Raw genomic sequence first — 22890 nt, forward strand, 5'->3', positions numbered from 1 at the left:
AAATTCAATACGAAAGAAAACAATACATACACAATACAATGTTGTACTTACAATGATAAGGGCAGATGCAGAAGAAAATGCTGTTTGTTAACTGAAGAGTCACACAGGGCTAAAGAAAGGGGGAGATAGGGAGGGAGGAAGAGTGAGAGAGAAAGAGAGAGAGAGAGAGAGAGAGAGAGAGAGAGAGAGAGAGAGAGAGAGAGAGAGAGAGAGAGAGAGAGAGGGGGGGGGGATTAAGGATGTAGCGGGTATGCCAGAATAGATATCCTTTCACAACATCTCATCACATCTGTTCTGGCTCTTGTCTGTCTTTCATTTTCACATTCCCTTTTTTCCTGAGAAAAATCCTATCCACGCGTCACATCTTCATCCCCAGATTCTATCTACACCAAAGAGAAGATTAATTATTCAAACAAAGCCTTGCCTTCAAGGCAATAAAGCCACTGCACTGAAACTTTTTTTCTTTTACAGCCTATTCCAGCAGACACCGAAAGTATTTCAAAAAGTTTCCCTAAACGCCTCATTTTCAAACAGTGACAATCATTAGGCTACTTTTCAATCTGAAATTCGTTTGGCTGTTCGAAATTTCAGCTTAATATAGCGAAAAGGTGCAGACATATTTTCTGACTGGTTCATTGATGTCGATGTTTTCACACAAGCTGAAAAATGTAAACAGGCACATTCAAACTGCCACCGCGCAAAACACTTCATGAAATAAAAAATGCAGCCAACAGTCTTCAGACAAGTGTTTCTCTGAAGGTAAACACAGGCTGTGTCTCAAAACCAAGTGAGCTACCTGACTAGACAGCATTCACTGTCAAGGTAGCCAGCTCAAACGGGTTTCAGACCACAGAAATTTCGTTTTTGCCTGAAAGTAATTATTTTATCATTCAGTTTTAAATTGTATTTTGGTGGTTAGCATTTTTTTAGTCCTTAAAAAGAACGTCTTACTTTTTAGGTAGAGTTGCGCTGAATAACAACCAGAGCTCGCGTGCTCCTGCAGAAGGCAGGTACAGCGTCAGGTAGACGCCGCTCATCGATGTTTTGTACAGGGCTAATGCGCCACCCATTGATTACTCGAGGAATTACACCTCTGGATTGCTTCTTAATACTTGCAGTGATTGTCAAGTAGGATGTGTTCTTGTTTTTGAAATCTTTTAATTCTAAGATAACGGTTAGATATGGGGTTGAGCTTCAACGGCATTCTTAAACCTAACAATTGAAGGCTATTTATTATTTGTATGCATTTTTTTAAAACGAAAATGAAAAACGCACGTGGCTGCTAGTCACATTATCAGAGGACCAACAGTAAGTCTCGATTAAAAGAGAAATTCTGACTAATGAGCTTCTTCAATCTGCAAATTTGAGTCAATGTGTAAAAGACCACAACGTTTTAGAGAGCTGTAATAAAACTTCTTTTAAAACCAAATTCTTTTCATGAATAAATTGTAAGTTTGTTTTATTTAATCTTTGGTTAATGCCTCTGATGTAGTTTGGCCTTGACTGCAAAACAGTCACTCAAATACTTATAGGTTTTAACAAGGACGTGATTCATTTTTGTCTCCCTAATAGTGTTCAGGTCTTAACTAATTAGCTCTGAACAAATGTACAAGTCATGTTTTGCGGTCCCTTTGACAAAATCCTAAAATCAAAAGGTCTTTTCTGAACTATGCGCCTGTAATTAAGCATTTTGCGGGTGTGAGCGTGCGGGTTCAAGCCTGCAGGTCTGGTCTGGACCAATGTTCTGTCCAGCTCGTTAGAGAAAGAGGCAGCATTCATCACATTAGCATATCATGAAATGCTTTGATGCATCATGAAATTCAAGCCTAGCCTATTAATATTTAAAAAAGGCCTGCATAAAAATCAACATTTTTGTTACATTAAATTAACATGTGTTCTTCTCCAGTTCTGCATGTTTAATTAGGCCGCACTCTTCTGTCAAAGGAAATATGGAGGCTGCCATATGATTTGCTGTGATTACTTGAGAACTGGCAAACAACACTTCACAAATATATTTGTCTGGTAGATTGAAATGCCTCACAGAGGATCTGCGTATGAGAGGCCTCTATTGAAAACTCATTTCAGACATTTCCATAGCTGCAGGAGCCATGAAAATATGTCTGATACGTTTAATTAATGAGCGATACATTTTCAGCCAAAATCTACAGAACCGTGTCTTTGTTGCTCAATGAGACCTAACACACTGGATGAAGATTCTCCACAACAACTTCTATTTAAACCTTCCACGAAACAGCCCCGTTGTAGTCCGAAGGGTTTCAGCATCACTCAAGGGTCTGTGTATATAAAAAAAAAAAAAAAAAAAAAACCGAGAGAGAAAATGACACACTGCAAACCATTATGTGGCAGGAAACACAGGAAGAGGTAATTTAAATGTCAGTGGTTGGAAAACCCAATCCATTATTACATTTCAAAGAGTTCATGGACATTTTAATTAAATATAAAAGTATTGTAGAAAGGACATGTGCATAGCATAACTTGTCAAATAATCTAATAATGAATAATCTTCAATATCAATAAATAAGATTCCAAACTCTTTGTAGTTGCATGGTCTGTGCATCTTAATCTGCATCATCTCTGAAACACAAAGATCAGTCCTACATTTCAACTCATTACCAAAACACAAAGCAGACACAATTACACCCTTAAAAAGATAGTTCACCCCAAAACAAATTTTGTAATCATTTACTCACCATCATGTCATTCGAAATCACACACAAGAATTTATTTCGAGACGAAATTGTGTCCAAACAACACTGGACCTCAAAGTTTATGGGGAGAAAATATCTTCTGGAAAAAAAAAAGTAAATATTGTAACCATTATGGTTGCACACATTATTATTATTAATAATAAATACATATATATTTTTGCCTTGTATTATCACTCATAAAAGGAACACAAGGAGTGTGTTCCATCTAGTGTTTTTAAGGTTTAGTAATCAGAGGGTTTTAACAGAAAATAATAGTGGTTTGGATTCCTGAATGTGCTGTAAAATTTAACATGTTTGGTAAGAACAGCAAGACATTTCTTGTAAAGGCGTTACAATTTTATGTCCTTAAAAAAAAGACTCTTTAACAATATGTCCGTTTTGTTCTGCAAGCACACCTCCCCGTAAGGTAACAAAAGCAAGAGAATAATGGCATTAGAGCGCCGTGAGAGCTGTTATTGTAAATCAAGCATGTTCCACAAGGTCAAACATAAAACAGTTTTGTTACTTCGAGTCGGAGGTCAGAGCGCTCTATCTACCACACACTCCAAAATACAGTAAATGCCAGAATCTCTAAAAGAAAGATTAGAAGAACAGCCTAGGAAGTACTGCACTTTTACATTAAAGTTATGTAATTAAAACATGCCTCATTTGCATACATGCAAATCACCCCAGTCCCATTTGGAACTGCAAAGTGGGACACTGTTCTCATTTGCTGACCTAAATATTACTTGTCACTCTACATTTCATCAAAGTTTTTTATTAGTATTATAATTTCCTTTCAAGTTAACAAGGAACAGTTGATTAATTAAACGTTTAAATGAAAGAAAGCTACATGCTCTTAATTACATCATGACTGTGAGCTTCAGCTTCTTTACTCTAGGACGGTTTATGAATATGTTCTTTCCAATTAGTGTAAATCTACATAAATGCAAATCTAAATGACTACGTCCCAGATCCCCCGACGAGACTTTCGGATTTGATTTGACTTTGATCAAACACCAATGGTGCAAGACTTCCGTCCAAGTTTTACATTGGGACAAATCAGCTCGCCCTGTGGTTCTGATCTGACAAATGCAGATTCAAGGTTCAAACATTGTATTTCTAACACCATAACAGAGTTAATGGTTAACTGTGAATAATACATGGTAGATCATTAACATCTAATACACACACAAAAAAAATGTAACAGAACATTCTTAATTGGGCTTCTCAAACTCTTGAAGTTAGCTTTAAGTAGGGCTTTTAATATTGACCCTGGTAGACAGTTTTCAATTCAGCAACCCACAGTCTTTGTTAATGGAGGCTAAATATGCACATGAACTTCCCAACCCATTTGAAACCCCCCTAAAGAAACATGTAGCGCAGAGTTGGTGCAGAACACAACACCAGAAGCGTTAGGTGAGCCTCATTAAATGGTTTCATCATAGATTAATTGGCAGGTTTCGCAAACACAGCAAGAAAACGAAGCCGAGGTGTTGTGTTTTTCTGCCTTGAGACAGTGCTTCCCTTTAATTTGATGCGAGAGGTGCAGCAAAAAAGGCTTCCTGAAGTTAAAAGAACTGTTTGGATCAACTGAAAAGCCCAAGGACATTTACCTCATTTATGTTTACAAAAAGCCCAATTCCCTGTAGGTATTGTAAATGCCGGGCATTTAGGGAAAATGTTTCATTGCTTTGTTGCGCACAGCACTTTTTACGCACGCAGAGGTAATCGTTTGTCTGGAACGATTACGTTTTCTCTCTCATCTTGTTCGAAGCAGAAAGCCAAGATGTTAGTCTCGGTGAATTTTAACATCTTTATTGTTCTCGAGAACAAACAAAAGACGGCTTGACGTTTCAGATCATGAGTAAATCTTTGCTCTGCTGTACTGCTGAAGATGAGGCAGGACTCGGAGGTATTATCCGCCTACATTCTGTTCTAGTTTTATCTATTCTTCTGTTAGATATGCAGGGACGTGTATAAAAGAACACCGAATGATGTTAAGCCGACCTCCTCAATTATTCAGCGTCTCTCACCAAACATATAGATAGTAAATCAATGGTGATAAAAGAGCATAAGATACCGTTTTGGATTCAAAGTACCTTTTGTATTAGAATCTCATCCTCCCTTAGGTGAATGCATAAGTCAGACGCAGAAGCTATGAGGATCCCTGCCGTGTTGGGAATGCCATGTCGAGACAACACAAAGTCTTAAAACACGGTAATTGTGTGCCTTTGAATTATTAGCACCCGGAGAGACGTGGATGGATCTGGAAAGGAGGGAATTTGTGATTTCAGCTGAATATCATTTGTTGGGTGCACACAATGGATATCATAGTGAATCTGTGATGTCCCTTCACATCTAAGAGTCAGGGCAATGAAATAAGTGAGTGAAGAAAGGGGCGCATGCATATCATTGACTGGCATATTGCCAGAATGCCTAATGTGGCTTCTTCTCCAGCTCAATATGCTCCTATTCACACATACAGGTTTGGCTACAGGTGACCCGTTTCACAGTTTGGTGCTTAGGGGAATGGAGAGAAACTGAAATGAGTTTAGAGAGACCAGACAGGGATTCTTCAACCCCAAAAAAGTTTTCTGAAGAGCAATCCCTCCTGCAAAGGAAATTTTCTTTCTCTAATGTCATTTTGTTTTTTCAATACACTGCTTTATATGCATCAATCACATGCCAACATGTGAGAATGAACTAAACAATCAATTTAACTATTGCTCCATGTCCTTATTTTCAAAACAGGAGCTGACATCCCGATTAAGTTTGATATTAACCACCTATTATTTGACAAATAATAATAATGCCTATATGCTGCAGATTTTTTTAAAAGAAATTTATATTTTTATTCAGCAAACAGTAAAAACTTTTACATTGTAAAAAAAAAAAAAAAAAGAATCTTGAAAAAAAAAAAAAAAAAAAAAAAATCTAAGGGTTAGTTTGGCCAAAAATGATAATTCTGTCATTAATTACTCACCTTCATGGTGTTCCAAACCCATAAGACTTTCATTCATCTTCGGAACACAAATGAAGATCTTTTTGATGAAATCTGAGAGCTTTCTCTCTCCATTGACAGCAACACAAGTACCACTTTCAAGCCCAAGAAAGGTAGTAAATGCATCATAAAATGAATGCATGACTCCAGTGATTTAACCTCAATTTTACGAAGCGACGTGGGTTCTTTTTGCGAGAAAAAACAAAACAATTTACCACTTTATTTACAAAATATTAATCTCCAACACATTAACAAGAGCACCATGACATGTGTTGCATTGACGCGAGAACAGAAGTTGTTCCGTAAATGCATGCTGGAGATTAATATTTCGTAAATGAACGAATGTCTTAGGGGTTTGGAACGACATTTAATGAGGTAATTAATGACAGACTTTAATTTTTGGGTGAACTAACCTTTTAAACAGCACAACTCTTTTCAACTGTGAGCATCAAATTATTATACTGAAAATTCAGCTTTGTCATCACAGGAATCAAGTATAGGCTACATTTAAAAATATATAACAGTAATTTAAAATGATAAATATTTCACAATATTACTGTTTTCACTGTATTGATCAAATAAATGCAGCCTTGGTGAACATAAGAGACTTTCAAAACTGTTCAATGGTCTATTATGTTATAAATATCAAATACATTCGAGTAATTTATATATTTTACTGGAAAAGTACAATTATTTTACTAATAAGCAATATAATTGTCTATACAATTCAAAATAATTCTAACAGAATGCATTTAAACAACACATGTGATAGACCTGTGAGGCTACTAATATTTTGTGAAGAAAGAGCCCATGAATTGTATATTGTATTTTGTCACAATGAGTCAAACTTGGTCATTTTAAATAAAGGCTGCATCATGAATAGAGGGTTAAGAGAAATCGCTTGCATTTGTACTGCAAAACCAGGCCTAAGTTTGTGTAAACATTATGTTTTGTTTTTTGAGGGCATAGAGTTGCGTCCACACAGGTTCATAGGTTCACGGATTGCATTGTGCCTTTGACCTTACAGGGGCCATCTGTGGTTCTTCACTACTAAACGCACTTTGGCTTCATTTGTGCACTTTTTTATCTCTGTTTATTCCTCAGCTGAATAGTGGCATAAACTACTGGAGTTTTGTCAGCATCGATTCAAAAAAGCAGGGCTTTAGGCCAAGCTGTCAAACTCCAGGGTCAACATAGCTTTCATTCTTGAGACAAGGTCAGAATAGTTAAACACCACTCCGGCCGCTCAGATTTCACTTTGAAACAGGTGGCTATTTACAGAATGGAATGATTTGAGCCACTCCAAAACACATCATGTTTTGACAAATTTATGGACTCATGGAGAAATGCTGCACACAGTTTTAAGCTAATTAATTCAGTCACTCCTAGACATTTAGTAAACAGTCGCCTCCAATTCACCAGAGAGCATTTGGAGTAGTACTGTGGAGAGAACACCACCCAGATTCATGTCAATATTGACAAATAGTCTATACTCAACTGCATATTTGTAAATGATTCTTGGCAATGACTACAGCTCTTGCCATGGACATTATTGCTGAAAATCCCCACAATCCTCCTGAGAGTTTTCACAGTTAGTTGGGCGGTGGATAAAGAGCAATAATCCCCCCCCCTCCCCTCCCCTACCCTCCTCCTTCTCTTCAATCTATCGTTCATTCATTTAAATGAAGGACATTTACAGTATTCACATTTAAATACAGCATTCCGTCTGCATTTCCAAGGAACATCTATTCTATCCTAAACAGCCATGTATTCATCAAGAATTGAATTACATCAACATAATAGCACCTGTGACGTGCCAGAACTTCGCTATGAACAACGCAGTAGATGCTCAAATGAATTGGATTGAACAAAGGTTCAATGTTTTTCAAACACTCAATGTCACAGAATCCTTGGATGACAAAGCGTCCAAATACAGTTGTAGGCGTACTTGCATACGTGTCTTTAAACTTCTTTGAACGAGTCTGAAATATTTTGTGCAGCATTAGTGCGAGAGACATTCAGTGCATTTAACAGAACAGGACAGAATTTGCATAATGGGTTTTTTCTTATTCTCTTTGAAATCCAGAGTGCGGAATAACAAATGTATATGAAATAGCAGCCAAACATCAATAAATGGAAATGCCACAATTCTCTGTGGATGGTCTTGGGTGGATTTCTGCTGGAGGAGGAAAAACAGCCCGCTTATTGCAAAATAAGCAGAAAAGCGGATGTGATCAAACTCATGCCCACCAGGCTCGCTAATGCACGCACACGCACACACACACACAGTAGCCCACCTCTCACTTCTTCTAATCAGATGCAGTGAGATGTGGCAGCTCCTGCTGTGGAGCTATGGGAGGAGCAGCATGTCTCACAGGTGCTTTCAAAGAACAAGATACAGCAGTGGAGAGACTGTAATTACTCTCCAATTACAGATAAAGATCTCACTTGAGGGCTGCAACACAAAGTGTCCTAACAGCCATGCAGACCCACTCACACTACAACTCAAAAAAAGTCCAATCAAGAGCGTCTTAGGAAATGTCCTTTGCAGGTACAATGATAATCATCATCATGTAAAGGATGCTTTTTTTAATTGTGCTATTCAAACTAACTTAGTAACAGATAAACAAAAGTGGCACTGAATCAGTCAGCAAAACGTGGAGTTTAAATAAAGGCCTCAATCTTAAATGTATTCTAATATTTCTCTAATAGATTTAAGAATGAGACCTTTATACGCATTTTAATTTCACATAGCTTTCTACATTTTTGATCAGAATTGAATAAATAAATCCAGAAGGACTGTGGCAGACTTTTGCACAGTATTGTATATTTCATTTACATTTTTGCATTTGGCAGATGCTTTTATCCAAAGCGATTAACGTTGCATTTTCAAGGTACACATTTACATTCTTATCAGTTCTTGCTTTCCCTGGGAATCGAACCCATGACCTTGACATTGCAAGCGCCAGCGCTCCACTTTTTGAGCTACAGAAAAACTACCTATATTATATATTAATATACAGGAAAGCTATATATTAAATGCTGATCAGAACTGTAGAAAGCTGTGTGAAATTCGAATATTAAAACGCTTATGTTTGTAACCTTACTCATCATATAGTGGTCAAAACACAATGCACATTTTAAAAGGAAATCCTTGAAGCGATGATTAATGGGCAATAAATAAGTTTCATAAATTTCTATGTCTTCAGAAATTGTTTTGGGAGACTCAAGTTGATGACTGCTTTTAATGCAATGCAAATGTAAAACCCTCGAATCATTTTACAAATACCTTACTTGACATCACTTTTCCCCTGAAGATAAAAACTTGAAATGATCTCTCTCTCCTTCTTTCATTGATAACACAAACAGAATAAAAGACAAATAGCTTGTTAATATCTTTAATATTTACAATTTCTTTAAAAAAAAAAGAAAAAAGAAAAAAAAAATGTATGTGGCATATCCCTCCCCAACCCGTTTCACACAAATCCTGTCTGAAAATATTATTTTGTTATTTTTTCCTCCTAACTTTGTCAACAAAAATAAAATGCATTTGCAAGCTAACTGGAAACTGGCAGTGCTGGATACATAAAAATAATATTTCAAGTGATTTGGTGTAAGAATATCATCTGAATTGACAAAATACAATCAACATTTGACATTTTTGTACCCTTCATGTTTATAACGCGTAACATTTATAATACTTTTTTTGTCATTACATTACCGTCGTATTTCAAACTGAAATCCATCCAGACTTCTGTCTTGCCTTGAGAAGTGAAACATGAGCTTTTAAATGTTCTCTACAATACAGTGCATATTAAAAGTGCAATAATATATATAAAATGGCTCTCTATATCTGGGTTATCATGGTTAGATCTTGTACAGCATATGCACAGCAGTTTCCACAGCAAAATGTCCATATCAAATAAAAGCTCTACAAAAATGCTTGTCAGAAGTGAGTTCCCATGTGAGTCCAAAAGTGCACTAACGTCATCTCTAAATGTGAGCGATGTGATTCGATAAGCAGAGTTTAAGTTCGTCCACCACTAGTGGGGTTTTCAGAATGTGACAGCACCTCAATATCCAGACACAGCTTTGGCTAGAAAAGAGATAAAGAGTAAGAGATGTCAAATGTAAAGAAACAAAGCGAAACAAATAACATAATACACTTAAGAAAAATAAGGACCCACAAATAAGGGTGTACTAAATTAACAAATTTGTCAATGTGCTAAAAAGAAAGAAAAAAGTTACAGTTGAAACCCATGTTTTGCAAGTACTTAGTCTGTTAAACTCAACTGCCTTTCCCCCCCTTTTTTCCCTTTAAAAATAAATAAATAACATAAGCATTACCTTCAGGGGCGGATCTACCGGGGTGGGGGTGGCAGCTGTCACCCCAAGAAAAATCATTGCCACCCAAGATTTATCCCAGTATAAAATATACATTTACACAGCATTTTCTCTAGCGCATTTTAGTAGCTGCACTTTAATGTGATGACAAAAAAAATATCAACATGCACTGTGCAGTCAACTTCCTTAACAGATATGACTCTTACAGTTCTTTTTCATCCTCTTTCATCATGGATATATTTTACATCCGACAAAATAAAATGAAACCATTAAGTAGATCCCGATCACAGAAACTAATAGCAGAGTTAGGTAAGAATCTAGTTTTAACCAGATTTACATTTTTGAAAGACAGGCTTTAAGTTAAAAACATACAGCTCTTTATATGTTTGGTCTTGTAAGTATATCTGTGAAATGTATATATATTTAACTTTAACACACCCAAATAAACATTTTTCAAGTTGCCAGACATGATTAAATATTAATAATAATACATTTAATTTTTAGGCGCCTTTCAGACCACCCAAGGTCACCTTACAAAAAAAAAAAAAAAAAAAATATATGTATATATATATATATATATATATATATATATATATATATATATATATATATATATATATATATATATATATATATATATATATATATATATATATATATATATATATATATTGCTTCCCATTTAAAATGAAGAAACAATTGTATTGTCTTTTTCAAGATATTCACTTTCATTTGAAATTGTCCTGTGACATCCTATGACATGATTAATCTAAATCTAATTTTTTTTTTTACTTCTTGTTTAATCTAACAGTATATGAGAGTGATTTCCTTTGAAAGTCAGTTGCCCTTTTGACAAATGTGTGTTGCTATAACCTGATTCATCAAACCCTAACTTTCAGTAAAGATTCAAATTTTCTGTTAAAACAACATGATAAGATTCATTTTAATTGGACTGCTAATCATCCACATGGGCCATTGGTGCATGGACCCCGATGATTGCCTCTTATGGTTATATTTTGATTTAGTAGATCTAGTATAATTTAAGTATAGATGATTGAATGCTTGTTTGCTTTGGGGTTGCCACCCCTCACAGTCCTCTTGCCACCCTATAAATAATTTTCTAGATCCGCCCCTGATTACCTTACTAAATAGCAGACAGGTAAACACGCTCCATTCTCCTTCTTTCAGTGCAGCATATTACATAAAGACAATGTTGAGCTAAACACACTTCAAACATGGCATGCATCATGCAGCTCAGTTTCATTCAAATGCTGCTGAAACAGCAGAATAACATAGGCAGCTCAGGCATTCAGTGATTAAATGGACTGGCTAATAAACATAAAATGTACAGCTATGAGGTGACTCGAATCTCTCGAACAGTATAATCATGGTGGGGTGCGGCCAATTAAAAAATTGTCTGAAAAAGGAGATTTTTAACCTTCAGAAAAATTGATCGTTAACATAATACTCAGAGTATTAATAGACTGCTTAATATCTGCTAACACTTTATTTTGATGGTCCCTCAAATGACAATGGGATATACCTAACTATAAGCTACTAATAGTTGGTGAATGGGGGGATTTGTGGGACAAAGCTAAATATTACAGTTATGGTGATTAATATTAATTAAAAATAGAAATTAGTTTTGACTATATCAAATTGAATATCAAATAAAAATACCAAAAAATGGCATTGCATGCTTTAAGGCTTCAGGTATAAAGTAAAATGAACTACTTTTGATGCTAGGTTCATTTAATTGTTAGATAATGGTTTATGTAATCGTTCTCATTGCAAACAAGAAGACATTTGAGCCTTTAACACATTAAAAAAAGTAATGGGACCCAAAAGTGTACCGTATTTGTGGACAGTGCCTTGTATATAAAACAGCTCGCGGCAGGCATACAGTATGTCAAATGAGAAGGCATAGCAATGCACTGATTTAGGGCATGCTGGGAAGCAGAACACACAAAGCAGGTGAAAGTGGGACAGACATAGTGAGCCATTCACACTTTTTCATGAACTGCACTGAAACAGCTTTGTGAAGAAAAGTACATCTAAAGTTTTTTTTACAATACCCTGACTGCCATTCTGTTCTTTATTTCAGTCACGGACATCAAAATGGCAAAGCTCTTTGCAGATGGCAAAGCAAGTGTTGTTTGGCAACACAACGATAAGTGCTGCCTCCGTGATTCCCAGAGTCTTTGTTAATTACAAACATTTCACAAAAGACAGCATTTGTTTATGGCTTTTTAGGCTTATCAGTACACAAAAAGCCAATTTGCACACAATTTACACACCTCTCTATCTCCAGATGTGGAGGCAGTTGTTAGAGGGGGGCCAATCTACACAACTCATGAAGTTACTAGTACAGCACAAGCCCTGATGAAGCACAATCATGCAGCATGCAGACAGAAAAGGTGTCAAAACACACACGGAACAATTAGCAAAAGCACATTAGCGTGCTAAGCGGTTAGCGGTTAGTTCTTACTTTGTTTTTTTTCTCTGATTAGACAAAGGTGTAGTGAAATCCATTGCTCAGGGGAGGGGGAGCAGACTGAGCCGTAGAGACGGCAGCAGGAGTGGGGGGAGGAAGAGGAGGAGGAGGAGGAGGAGGAGGTTGAGGGAGTGAGGTGGGACTGTTAACCGGCGGTGAGGCTAAAGCAGAAACAGGAACAGAGGGGTGTACAGTAGTAACACACAGAGAGCTAGTGACACAGTTAACTGCTGCTACATAATACAAACAGCTTTTTGTAGGTACATAAGACTGGTCTGAGGTCATCAACGCGGTCAAACTTAAAATGATAGTTCATCAAAAAAAAAAAAAAAAAATCCTCAATTACTCACCTTCATGTCATTCCAAACCTGTATGACTTCCATTCTACCAATGTGTAACGCAAAGGGGGACCTTTTAAACAATGAGCTGTACTGGTTGCTCTTGCTTTCAAAAAGGAAGTAAAAAGCACAATAAATGATCATAAAAATGGTCTGCATGATTTACGAGCTTAATACAAAGTCTTTTGAAGCCATACAATAACTTTGCGAAAAACAGGTTAGTTATTTACTGAAAATTTCCTGCAGTAGATCTCATTGGCACATTCATTTATTAGATTTAGCATTTAACAAGTATTTTACATTGTTACAAATATTTCCGTTTCTATTTCAAATAAATTTGTCGAGACTTTATCAGGATTTCCATGAAAATATTAAGCAGCACAACCGTTTTCAACATTGATGATAATAAGAAATGTTTCTTGAGCACCAAATCAGCATATTAGAATGATTTTTGGAGAATGATGTGCCATCACAGGAATACATTACATTTTAAAATATATCAAAAACGTTTATTTTAAATTATAAAAAATATTTTTTACTGTATTTATGATCAAATAAATACAGCCGTGGTAAACATATGAGACTTCTTTCAAAAACAAAAAAAGAAAAATCGTACTGATCACAAACTTTTGAACAGTAATGTATTTTCAGTTCACCAAACTGAAAGATCTGGTTCTCAAGTTCAACTCACCGCAGTGGTTGACAGAATATTCTCACCAAATAATGACTTACGTTTTGGCCATCTAAATTTAAAAGATTAGGAATATCTCATGGACCATTGACGGTGCTTTTGAAACCTTTTTAAAACATGAAATCCCAAGTGCTCATAGGCACTAACTCCTCCTTTTGGTTCCAAGTTAGAAATAAAGTCATATAGGTTTGAAACGATATTAGGGTGAGTACATTTACATGTTTGGCAAATTATTCCTTTAACCAAGGTAGTCTACCAGCTTTAACCAGGTTGACCTAGGCCCCTCTAGATGGTAGTCCACCATTGGACCAGTTGGTAGCAGTTTTAGCAAAAAATGTTGGCCTTTCCTTCCATTTTTTATTGATAGAACAGACATGACATAAAACAATGTTGCAAAGAGGGTTAGTGGAACCAGGCGATGTCACAAGCCAACACGTGTTGCCCTCATGTGCACTACAATTCAATATGCCAAGAGAATGCACTGTAAATATCAGAAGTTGAGAAAACTTGAGGCAACCAGCTTCAGGACTTTGAGTACTCAACTCAAAGAGGACACTTATCACTCTGATGGTGACATTAGTTTAAATTATACAGCAAATAAATCATTAAAAACACAAAATAAAGCTAAAACAACTATTATTTCTGGAAAACAAACATTTTTGTCATCACATGCTTTGACTAAAAACACAATTGTTCAAGTGCATCATTAGTGATCAAACTGAGCATGCTCAGCAGCCTGTTAACTGGACTCTCACAACCAAACTTAATATTGTAAGTTCTTGCTGTTTAATATTTTAAGTTGCTCATACTAACCAGCGTAAAAACTGTTTTCTACATTCGATAGTTCATTCAACTTTTAAAATAAAGTTTGCCTAACAAAAATAAAGTTTTTTTATATATACTGTTTGCTTAAAGACCACAGCTCTGACTACTTTAGTCTTTACTCAAAATAAATGTGCAGAAGCTGATCAAAACCCAGACCTGCCCTTACAGATGAGGTATTCTGACATGTTCTCCAATGCTAATTGTTGACTACGCCATACTGCCTTACACATTATGATCCATTGCGTCAGGACGAATTGACTGCAAATCTGTGTGACTAAGAGAGACTGCTCCCTGTCTGAAGGTTAGACCTGGCAGAGTGAATGAGGCCTCTGTAAGAACTAAAGATGAAACGATGGTGTGCTTTTATGCCATTTCAGAAATATGTTCAAAGTGCTGCCACGGGATGCAGAGTGAACAAGCCCCAGTGCATATTCAACTGGGTCATTGATCGGCTCTGAAAAAAATGGCCTCATCAAGAGATTCCTCCCAGCCTGAAAGATCCGACATGTCTCCCAATTAGCAAGCATCTTTACTCGTCAGATCTGCGCTAATAAGGAATAATGTTCAGTTATTAACATTGCGGCTGATAGGCTTGGCTTTGCTCTTTCTTCTTCCTCATCACGCCTCCATTACCGATGTTTTGAAACGGGGTGGACCGTTTCTCAGAGCGTTCACAGCTATTCCGTAGTTGTCAGAGTGACGGTTTAGGAAGTTTTATTGGCACTGTCAGATTAGAATTACAAACAACTGTTTCTGAAGGGTTTTCTTCACATTCACCTTGATCTTTTCAGAGTATTTGAACTGTCAAGGTATACTGCAGACCATATCTGAAATTAATCTTTTCAAATGGAGCTCTGGCAGTCATACAAGTGTGAACTGATTGTATGGTTAAGGGCTACTCATTCATCTTCCTTAGCCTATCTTAACCCATATTGTGTACACCCTGTCCTTGCACTTGCCATTTAACATGATTTGTGCTTTTCAAAGTAAGTTACTTGCTGCTAAAAACATAAATGTACATGTACAGTCAGTGATTTGACTAATAAATGCCATGTAAAATACAGGATGTGTTTCCATAGAATATGGAGTGTATTAACAAGATACAAGTAATTTGAGGAGATCAATTCACTGTGTAGAACAGTAACCCTCCTGGTTAGTTTACCTGCCACTTGTTTGCTCTTGAGTGAGGCCTCTGATGCTAAGGCATAGGACATGGTGATGATTCTCTCCTGCTCTTGAAGAGCAGAGTCTATGTCTGGAAGCACTGGCTTGTCTACTGCTGCTGGAGGAGGTATATTCTGAACACTTATGTACACACAGACACAAAAACAAAAGAACAGGTACACCAGAATGAACTCACAGAGAAAAGTGTAACAAAAATGTTCAGATTACTATATCAAATAAATGCTGTTCTTTTGATCTTTCCATTCATCAATGAATCGTGAAAAATCACACAAAAATATTAAGCAGCACTAGTGTTTTACACATTAATAATAAGAAATACCCTTTGCACTAATTATATAGGGCCACTGCAAGATAATGCTGTGCAATATTGTTTACATGCAATACCTCACTTCAGTTGCCAAAGTTATTGTACTGAATTTTATCATACTTATTATACATATGTACATAGTTGTACAGTACCTATTGCTGTTGTGTTATGTGCGGATGCACAGTAACTAATGTTGTTGTATTTTAAGCAATGACAATAAAAGGGAAATTAATTGAAATATTTATTGAGCATTAAATCAGCATTAAACAATTCAAACAGAAAACTGCTGTTTTAAATTGTAATAGTATTTCACAATATTACAGATTTTACTGTATTTTTGATCAAATTCATGCAGCCTTGGTGAACATAAGGGACTTCTTTCAAAAACATAAAAAAAATCTTACCAACCCCAAACCTTTGAATGGTGGTCAACAGAGGGTATGCATGTGACGTCACCATCGGCCGGCAAACATTGGTTTTAGCATGAATGCCGCAAAACACACACAAAACACATCTAAAACGGGAAAGAGCTTTGAGATTAACTGTATAAAAAGATTTGTCAAGAAATCTGAGATATATTTTTAGCGACTGCAGGAGGCTGCAGAAAAAAGAAGCAAATGGATTGCTGCAATTGACAGAAACAACTGGACTCCAGGCAGCAAAATGTGGATTTGCAGTTATCATTGTGTGTCAATATGTTGAATTTTGAGGTAAAATAATACCCTATATATTTTATTGTTATATATTGTATTGACAACTCATCAATTAAACATTTACCATCTTAAATTCTTCATAATTGGATGTTTTTAAATAAACACTGACAAGTTTTAGGGCTGGACGATGTGCCGATATATATAAAACATTGATATAAGTGATCACCCGGATTTAGACCTACCAATATTATATTTATATAAAGCGTTCACGGGCAAATTTCCCCGTCGTCGAAATCAGGCACATATAAATGTCAGGAAACATGATTTCTGGCTGCAGGTCAATATCCTTGGATCACTGGATCTTTGATAAGTTGTAAGGAACAATATATCGATTCTAACATTTTGTTTAAACTGAAAATCATTTGTTTTACTCCCATTTTCCCCTATTAAATCTAGTCATGCAGCAGCTCTTTTGCCACTCAGTCCAGCTGAGGGGGCGTGTTCCGGTGGGAAAGTGACGTCAATGCATACCCTCCATATAATGTCAAGAAAACATCTATAAAGATGACTGTGTTAAATGAGACTGATCTGTCAGTACCTAGACTTAGCCAGGATGCTCTTGATTCGTTCCACTTTACGATGCCGGGCCTCCATCTCCTGAGGGCTGAGGGGCTCTTCTGGATCCATGTCCACATAGCGCTCAGGGATGGCCACCTTTTGAGGCTTTGACAGCTATACAGGCATTGAGACCAAGCATACACTTTAATCTGAAATCTATTGTCCATATTTTTATTTCTAATATTTTCTTTACTTTATTAATTTTTCATTCTTGTAAAAAAAAAAAACTTACATTAATGTATAATATGAAACTATAAAAGGCTAAACAATTGCTGTAAAATAATGAAACTTTTTTTAACATTCAAGTGTACTTTGCAACGGTTACTGAGATTGCCCTTTAATTAAACTCAGGATAGTTCAACCAAAAATGTCGTACTTTCTTCTGTGGAACAGAAAAGGAAAATGTAGGCCCATTTTAAGAGGCTGCTCACTACAGAGCCGATGGGTGGAGCTTGACGGTCAAACCACACCCTAATCCTACCCATAACCCTATCGTTAAACATAACTCCAGCCATTAGGTCCATGGAGGTGGAGCTGGGTGTCATGTGGCTCTGCAGTGAGCACCACTTGCATTTTAATGGACTCAACATTTGTGGCCTCCTTCAACATTCACTTTTGTGAACAAGTGCATGGTTACTGAGCATTTTCTGATCCACACAAGGAGGATATTATGTCAGAATTTTCATTTTTAGGGGAATTCTCCCTATAAGTAGTATGGTTACCTCTTTGCTGAGGTCCAGCTGGTAGTCCAGAGGCTCCAGATCCAACTCTCTCATGGGTGTGCTACTCAGGGTAAGCCATTCGTCTGAGTGAGAGCGCTGTCTCTCTTGGTGTTCGACTGGTCTCTCCTCACCCTGCACGGCCCGCTCCAGTAGCTGCAAATCAAAGTCTTGCTCTCTTCTCCACTGAAGGCACACAAACACACAGAGCCCTGAGACGGCCAATCTAGATCTTACACACATCCAACTCAGGACATGAAAATTTTAGTTCTTCTCATGATTTACAGGACAAGAAAAATGAGGGAAAAAAAAACATTTCCAGTTACACTATGTAACGCTCAAGAGATCTTAAGTAAGGAGAAATGATTTTCCCCTGAACCTTAGACACTATTAAAGCTAAAATGACCTTTGCGCTGCACATATCAGTTTACATCCAACATTCATTCTTTACATGAAAAGTTTAAAGAGGGGAGCCCTGCACAGAAACAACACACAAAACTTGGTTAAACTGCAACCATGAGCATAATTATACATTGTCCCAGTGCGCTCCTGTACCTCTGTACCATGTAAAAGTGATTGCATCTGAAGTGTCACATGTTCAAGCTCTCAAACCGTAGCGTACAACACTCCTGCAGACCAAGAAAGACGCAATAAAAAGCTCCATCTGCGACTTCATTTACATGCTTCATTCCCAGGCTTTATTGTGCTTACTGGAAAGAAAATAAATCAGTGTGTCGTGAAATAAACTGCGGTTTCACATTCACAGTTGACAGAAAAAGAACAATTACCTCCTTTTGCTTTTTTACTAGCAAAGTGTTTATTTTCTTGTGCAAAAATCTACAAAAAAGATAGAGGAAATTGCTATGCAATTGATTTTCTCTTTGCAAATTATGCTACAATTCGCTGTTATATTATTATGACCATACAAGTGATTAAAAAACATGTTCAGTAAGTAGTACAATTATAAACACAGCTCATTCATACATCACCCAGGCCAATACATTTTGGTAAAATAAGGAGTAAAATTATAAAAGTATTAAAAAAAAAATTAAAAATAACAAAAGCCAGGGTAAGTTAAACCAGGTCTGGTTTTGTCAAATTAAATTATATATTTTTTAAATCAAAAAAACAAAATATGATCATGTCATTTATTCTGTACATAGAAGGCCATAACTTGCCTCAAGTCAGACCCAAATTGCATGAAAAAAAAACTATTATGCAGGTTTTGGAAGAATTGTTATTAGAAAGCCGGATGTGAAAAGTGAAATTTGGTAAAATTAGTATAAAACAAAAAAATGTATGAGTAAGCACAATATAGTCTGGTTTCTCACTTTAGTTATGCTATAATTATTATGGTTGAGTGATGAACAGCTAAAAGGTTTGAGAGCTTGTGCTTGAAATTTAGTTTAGTATATGAGTCCACTAATACAGCAGACATTGTTTCCTATAAATTTGAGCATTGGGTTATTGTTATATAGGTTAAAAGAGCATTTTGATGTTAGTGCTGCCTTTGGACTTTTCAAACATCCCACAAGTAAAAGCACACTACTTTGATTCACCAACCCAGAAGAGCTGCTCCCATGAGATCCATGTCCCAAGTTTAAAATTAAACACTCATATAAGTCATTACAACATTTTGAACCTGTAATGAGAGTCAATAGCACATCAGCTTTCATTATTAATCCTCTAAACACATTAGTCCACGTCTTTCATTGGCAAATAGTAACTCCCATCTGTCCTTATTCTGTAGCCCATCCAAGCGTCCCGACAACATATGATAAAATCTCTCCCGTCTCCTTCTGTAACACCTCCCACAAACCCACTTACCTGCGGCAGACACTACTACTGTAAAATGCTGATCGCATTAACGCAAAATCTTACAGTTCTCCATCAAAACAGTTTAAATAGCTGAATGTACATTTATGTCAGGGTGATAATCCTCTCTGGAGGAAAACATGTCATTGTGCTCTAACGTACTGATCCCAGGTCTGCAGACACGGGTCTGGATGCAGAGGAGGAGGAGCGAGATGTGGAGGCCTGGCGCTCGCCCTGGCTGAGCGTTCTCTTGCGCTCCCGTACGAGAGCCTTTTGGTGACGCTTCATCCTCTCCAGCTGCTCTTCGGCGCTCATGCGTCCGCGCTGCTGCACGATCTCCCCAGAGTACAGACGCTCCAAGGCACTCTTTGGTCTCTCCTAGGAGACACCAGAGGATGCGTTAATAATGCTGAAAGAGACCGTTTCCATCAAACGCTGCATCAATGTTTCCCAAAAATATTAAACAGCACAACTGTTTTCAATATTGATAATATGAAATGTTTATTGAGCGGCAAATCAGAATATTAGAATGATTTCTGAAGGATCATGTGAAACACTGAAAACTGCTGAAAATTCAGCTTTGCCATCGCAGAAGTAAAAATTGGTAATACATTGTAATGTTTCAGAATATTAATGTTTCTACTAGGGCTGAACGATTAATTGCATTTGCGATAATATCGCGATATGATGAAATGCAATTTTTTTTAACCGCAAAGCTGCGATTATAGTCTGGTCACGTGACACACGAGAGTAAACCAGTCTGTGCTGCGGATGAAGCATCAACTTGGCACGCGAGACATATAGACCACCTAGCTACAGGAAATAACAGTTTATGTTTAATTTATGTGATATTGTGTTATAGAGGACATTTATGTGATATTGTGTTACAAGGACATTCTCGGGCTTCATTGCGCAAGATATGAGAGACGCGCGGTCTGCGTGATGTTACTTCAGTAGTGTGCGGTATTTTACTTACAAACAGTAGCGTAGCCAGGAATCACAATGTGGGTGGGCCCAGAGAAAATCAGGTGGGCACAGCCTAAAATGCATCTGTTATCTTATCAAAATAGGCCAACACAACTACACCTGCTTGAATACACCACAGTTTAATCAGAGCACAAGCATGTAAGTCATCATAAGCAGTGTTAATAAAGAACAGAACGATAAGAACAGCATTTCCACTGCGCGCGGCCAGGCCTCACCACACACACACGCGCATCTGACAGATGCGAAACAACATCATCAAATCAGCAGCAGGACAGTAGTGGACAGTGTGTAAAAACCAAAAACAATGCTTGGTCATAGTCTGGCTCAGCGGCCACATAAACCACGTTATATAAACAACATTGACTAGGCAACTACATAAACGTAGATTGGCTTACTTTTGATGACTAGCTTATAACAGGAGACGACGGGGCTGGGGGTCGCACACAGTTTTAAATTCGAACACATTATTCTCTGAGTGTAGTGTACACTACACACACCGGCGGTGTCTGTCCGCTGCGCCCAGCAACGGCTCAGGACCTTGTTCAAAATCGTTTCGGTTACTCACGTAACCTCTGTTCTCTCTAGAAGAGGGAACGAGTATTGCGTAGTTGCTTACGCTACGGGAAAGCCTTTCTTTCTCGAGATACTGAAGCCAAAAATTATCCTTAATTTTTATAATCTTGTCAACGCAGTGCGGCAGCCTGCAGACCTAGGGCAAGCTTACTAGCGTGCCCATTGGCTGCCCTGCGGCAACTGCAGCAGCCTACCGCTGAGCCCTTGGCGTGACGTCACGACCAATGAGCGCGCTTGGCGCGCTTAATGCGTCACAGCCCGCGAAAAGGGGTGTGGCTTAGCGTATATAAACAGGGCTCGGAGGCTGCTTCTCTGGTTTCTGTCGCATGAAGCGAAATGAGCTCGTGGTGCGAGCACGGCGGGCTACGCAATACTCGTTCCCTCTTCTAGAGAGAACAGAGGTTACGTGAGTAACCGAAACGTTCTCTTACGAGAGGTTCTCTCGTATTGCGTAGTTGCTTACGCTACGGGAACGCCCTTGTCAACGCCGTGCGCGCCCAGCATCCACTGAATGAGTCCCAGGGAGAGCCCGGGGAACGTGATAGCAGAGAGCCGGGCGGCCCGAAGAGGGCTAGCGCCGTACATAAGCACACACTAGGGGGTTAGGAGCGGCACGGCCGGTCCGAACTGACAATTCCCTGCATAGTGCAGCTCAACCAGTAGAGCTAAATCACACAACGTAGCCCGCGCACAGATAGTGGGCTGGCATACGCGAGACTTAGACTGATAACACTTTCGCCTGCAAGGCGGGAACATCCAGGTTGTAAAACCTAACAAATGTGGAGGGGGAGGCCCAGCCTGCCGCTGCACAAATGTCATGAATGGGAATCCCGCTGGACCACGCCCACGACGAGGCCATGCCTCTGGTGGAGTGAGCTTGAATGCCCAATGGGCACTGCAGGTCTTTAGACGCATAAGCAGCAGCAATAGCGTCCACTATCCAACTGGACAGGCTGTGTTTCGAGGCGGCGAGACCCTTGGTGCGCCCGCCAAACGAAACAAAGAGCTGTTCCACCACTCGTTTGACTGAAGACAGTGCTATCAGAAAAACGGTTTTGAGCGTGAGGTATTTCATATCCACAGTTTCCAAGGGTTCGAAGGGATGCGCTTTCAGGGCCTCCAAGACCAGTGAAAGATCCCACATAGGAACCGAGGGGGGTCGCGGGGGGTTCATCCTCCTGGCTCCTCTAAGGAAGCGGATGACGAACTCGTTCCTTCCTAATGCGCGGCCCAGCTCTGAACAGAGAGCGCTGAAATGGCCGTGACATAGACTTTGAGCGTGGAGGGGGACCTGCCCGCGTCCAGTAACTCTTGAAGGAAACACAGTACTCGCGATACCCCCACGTCTGTGGATCGAGCCCCTTAGCAGTGCACCATCTGTTAAACACTGACCATTTCGACATGTAGAGCCGCCTCGTAGAGGGGGCTCTAGATTGTATGATCGTGTTCATGACCCCGTCTGGCAGATCAGCGTGTAATCGTTGAGGCTCCACGCATGCAGAGACAGCGCTCTGGATGGGGATGCCATATCGAGCCGCGGGCTTGAGAGAAAAGGTCTCTCTTCACCGGTATCGGCCAGGGGGCTGAGTCTGCCAGCTGTATTAGATCCGGGAACCAAGCTTGGTTCTC

At 38.3% G+C, this 22890-nt stretch overlaps 2 protein-coding genes across 8 annotated transcripts in view; both read right to left on the reverse strand.

Annotated features, from left to right (window-relative positions):
- sox6 (SRY-box transcription factor 6) overlaps positions 1–111 on the reverse strand; it is a 151170-nt gene extending 151059 nt beyond the window's left edge. Inside the window, exon 1 of the mRNA XM_081359802.1 lies at positions 52–111. The gene's annotated coding sequence lies outside the window, so the exon portion shown is untranslated. The remainder of the gene's footprint in view (positions 1–51) is intronic.
- Positions 112–9096: 8985 nt separating this feature from the next.
- The window catches only part of plekha7b (pleckstrin homology domain containing, family A member 7b), a 111165-nt gene continuing 97371 nt past the window's right edge, over positions 9097–22890 (reverse strand). For all 7 annotated transcript variants that reach the window (XM_081359924.1, XM_081359923.1, XM_081359922.1 and 4 more), the window contains 5 exons: positions 19864–20079; positions 17890–18072; positions 17148–17281; positions 15567–15709; positions 9097–9808 (listed from right to left, as the gene is read on the reverse strand). In XM_081359924.1, coding sequence (XP_081216050.1) covers positions 9786–9808; positions 15567–15709; positions 17148–17281; positions 17890–18072; positions 19864–20079 — 699 coding nt within the window. In that variant the 3' untranslated portion in view covers positions 9097–9785. The remainder of the gene's footprint in view (positions 9809–15566; positions 15710–17147; positions 17282–17889; positions 18073–19863; positions 20080–22890) is intronic.

This window comes from Scardinius erythrophthalmus (genome assembly GCF_964197995.2).
Source record: "Scardinius erythrophthalmus genome assembly, chromosome: 2".
NCBI classification, from domain to species: Eukaryota; Metazoa; Chordata; class Actinopteri; order Cypriniformes; family Leuciscidae; genus Scardinius; species Scardinius erythrophthalmus.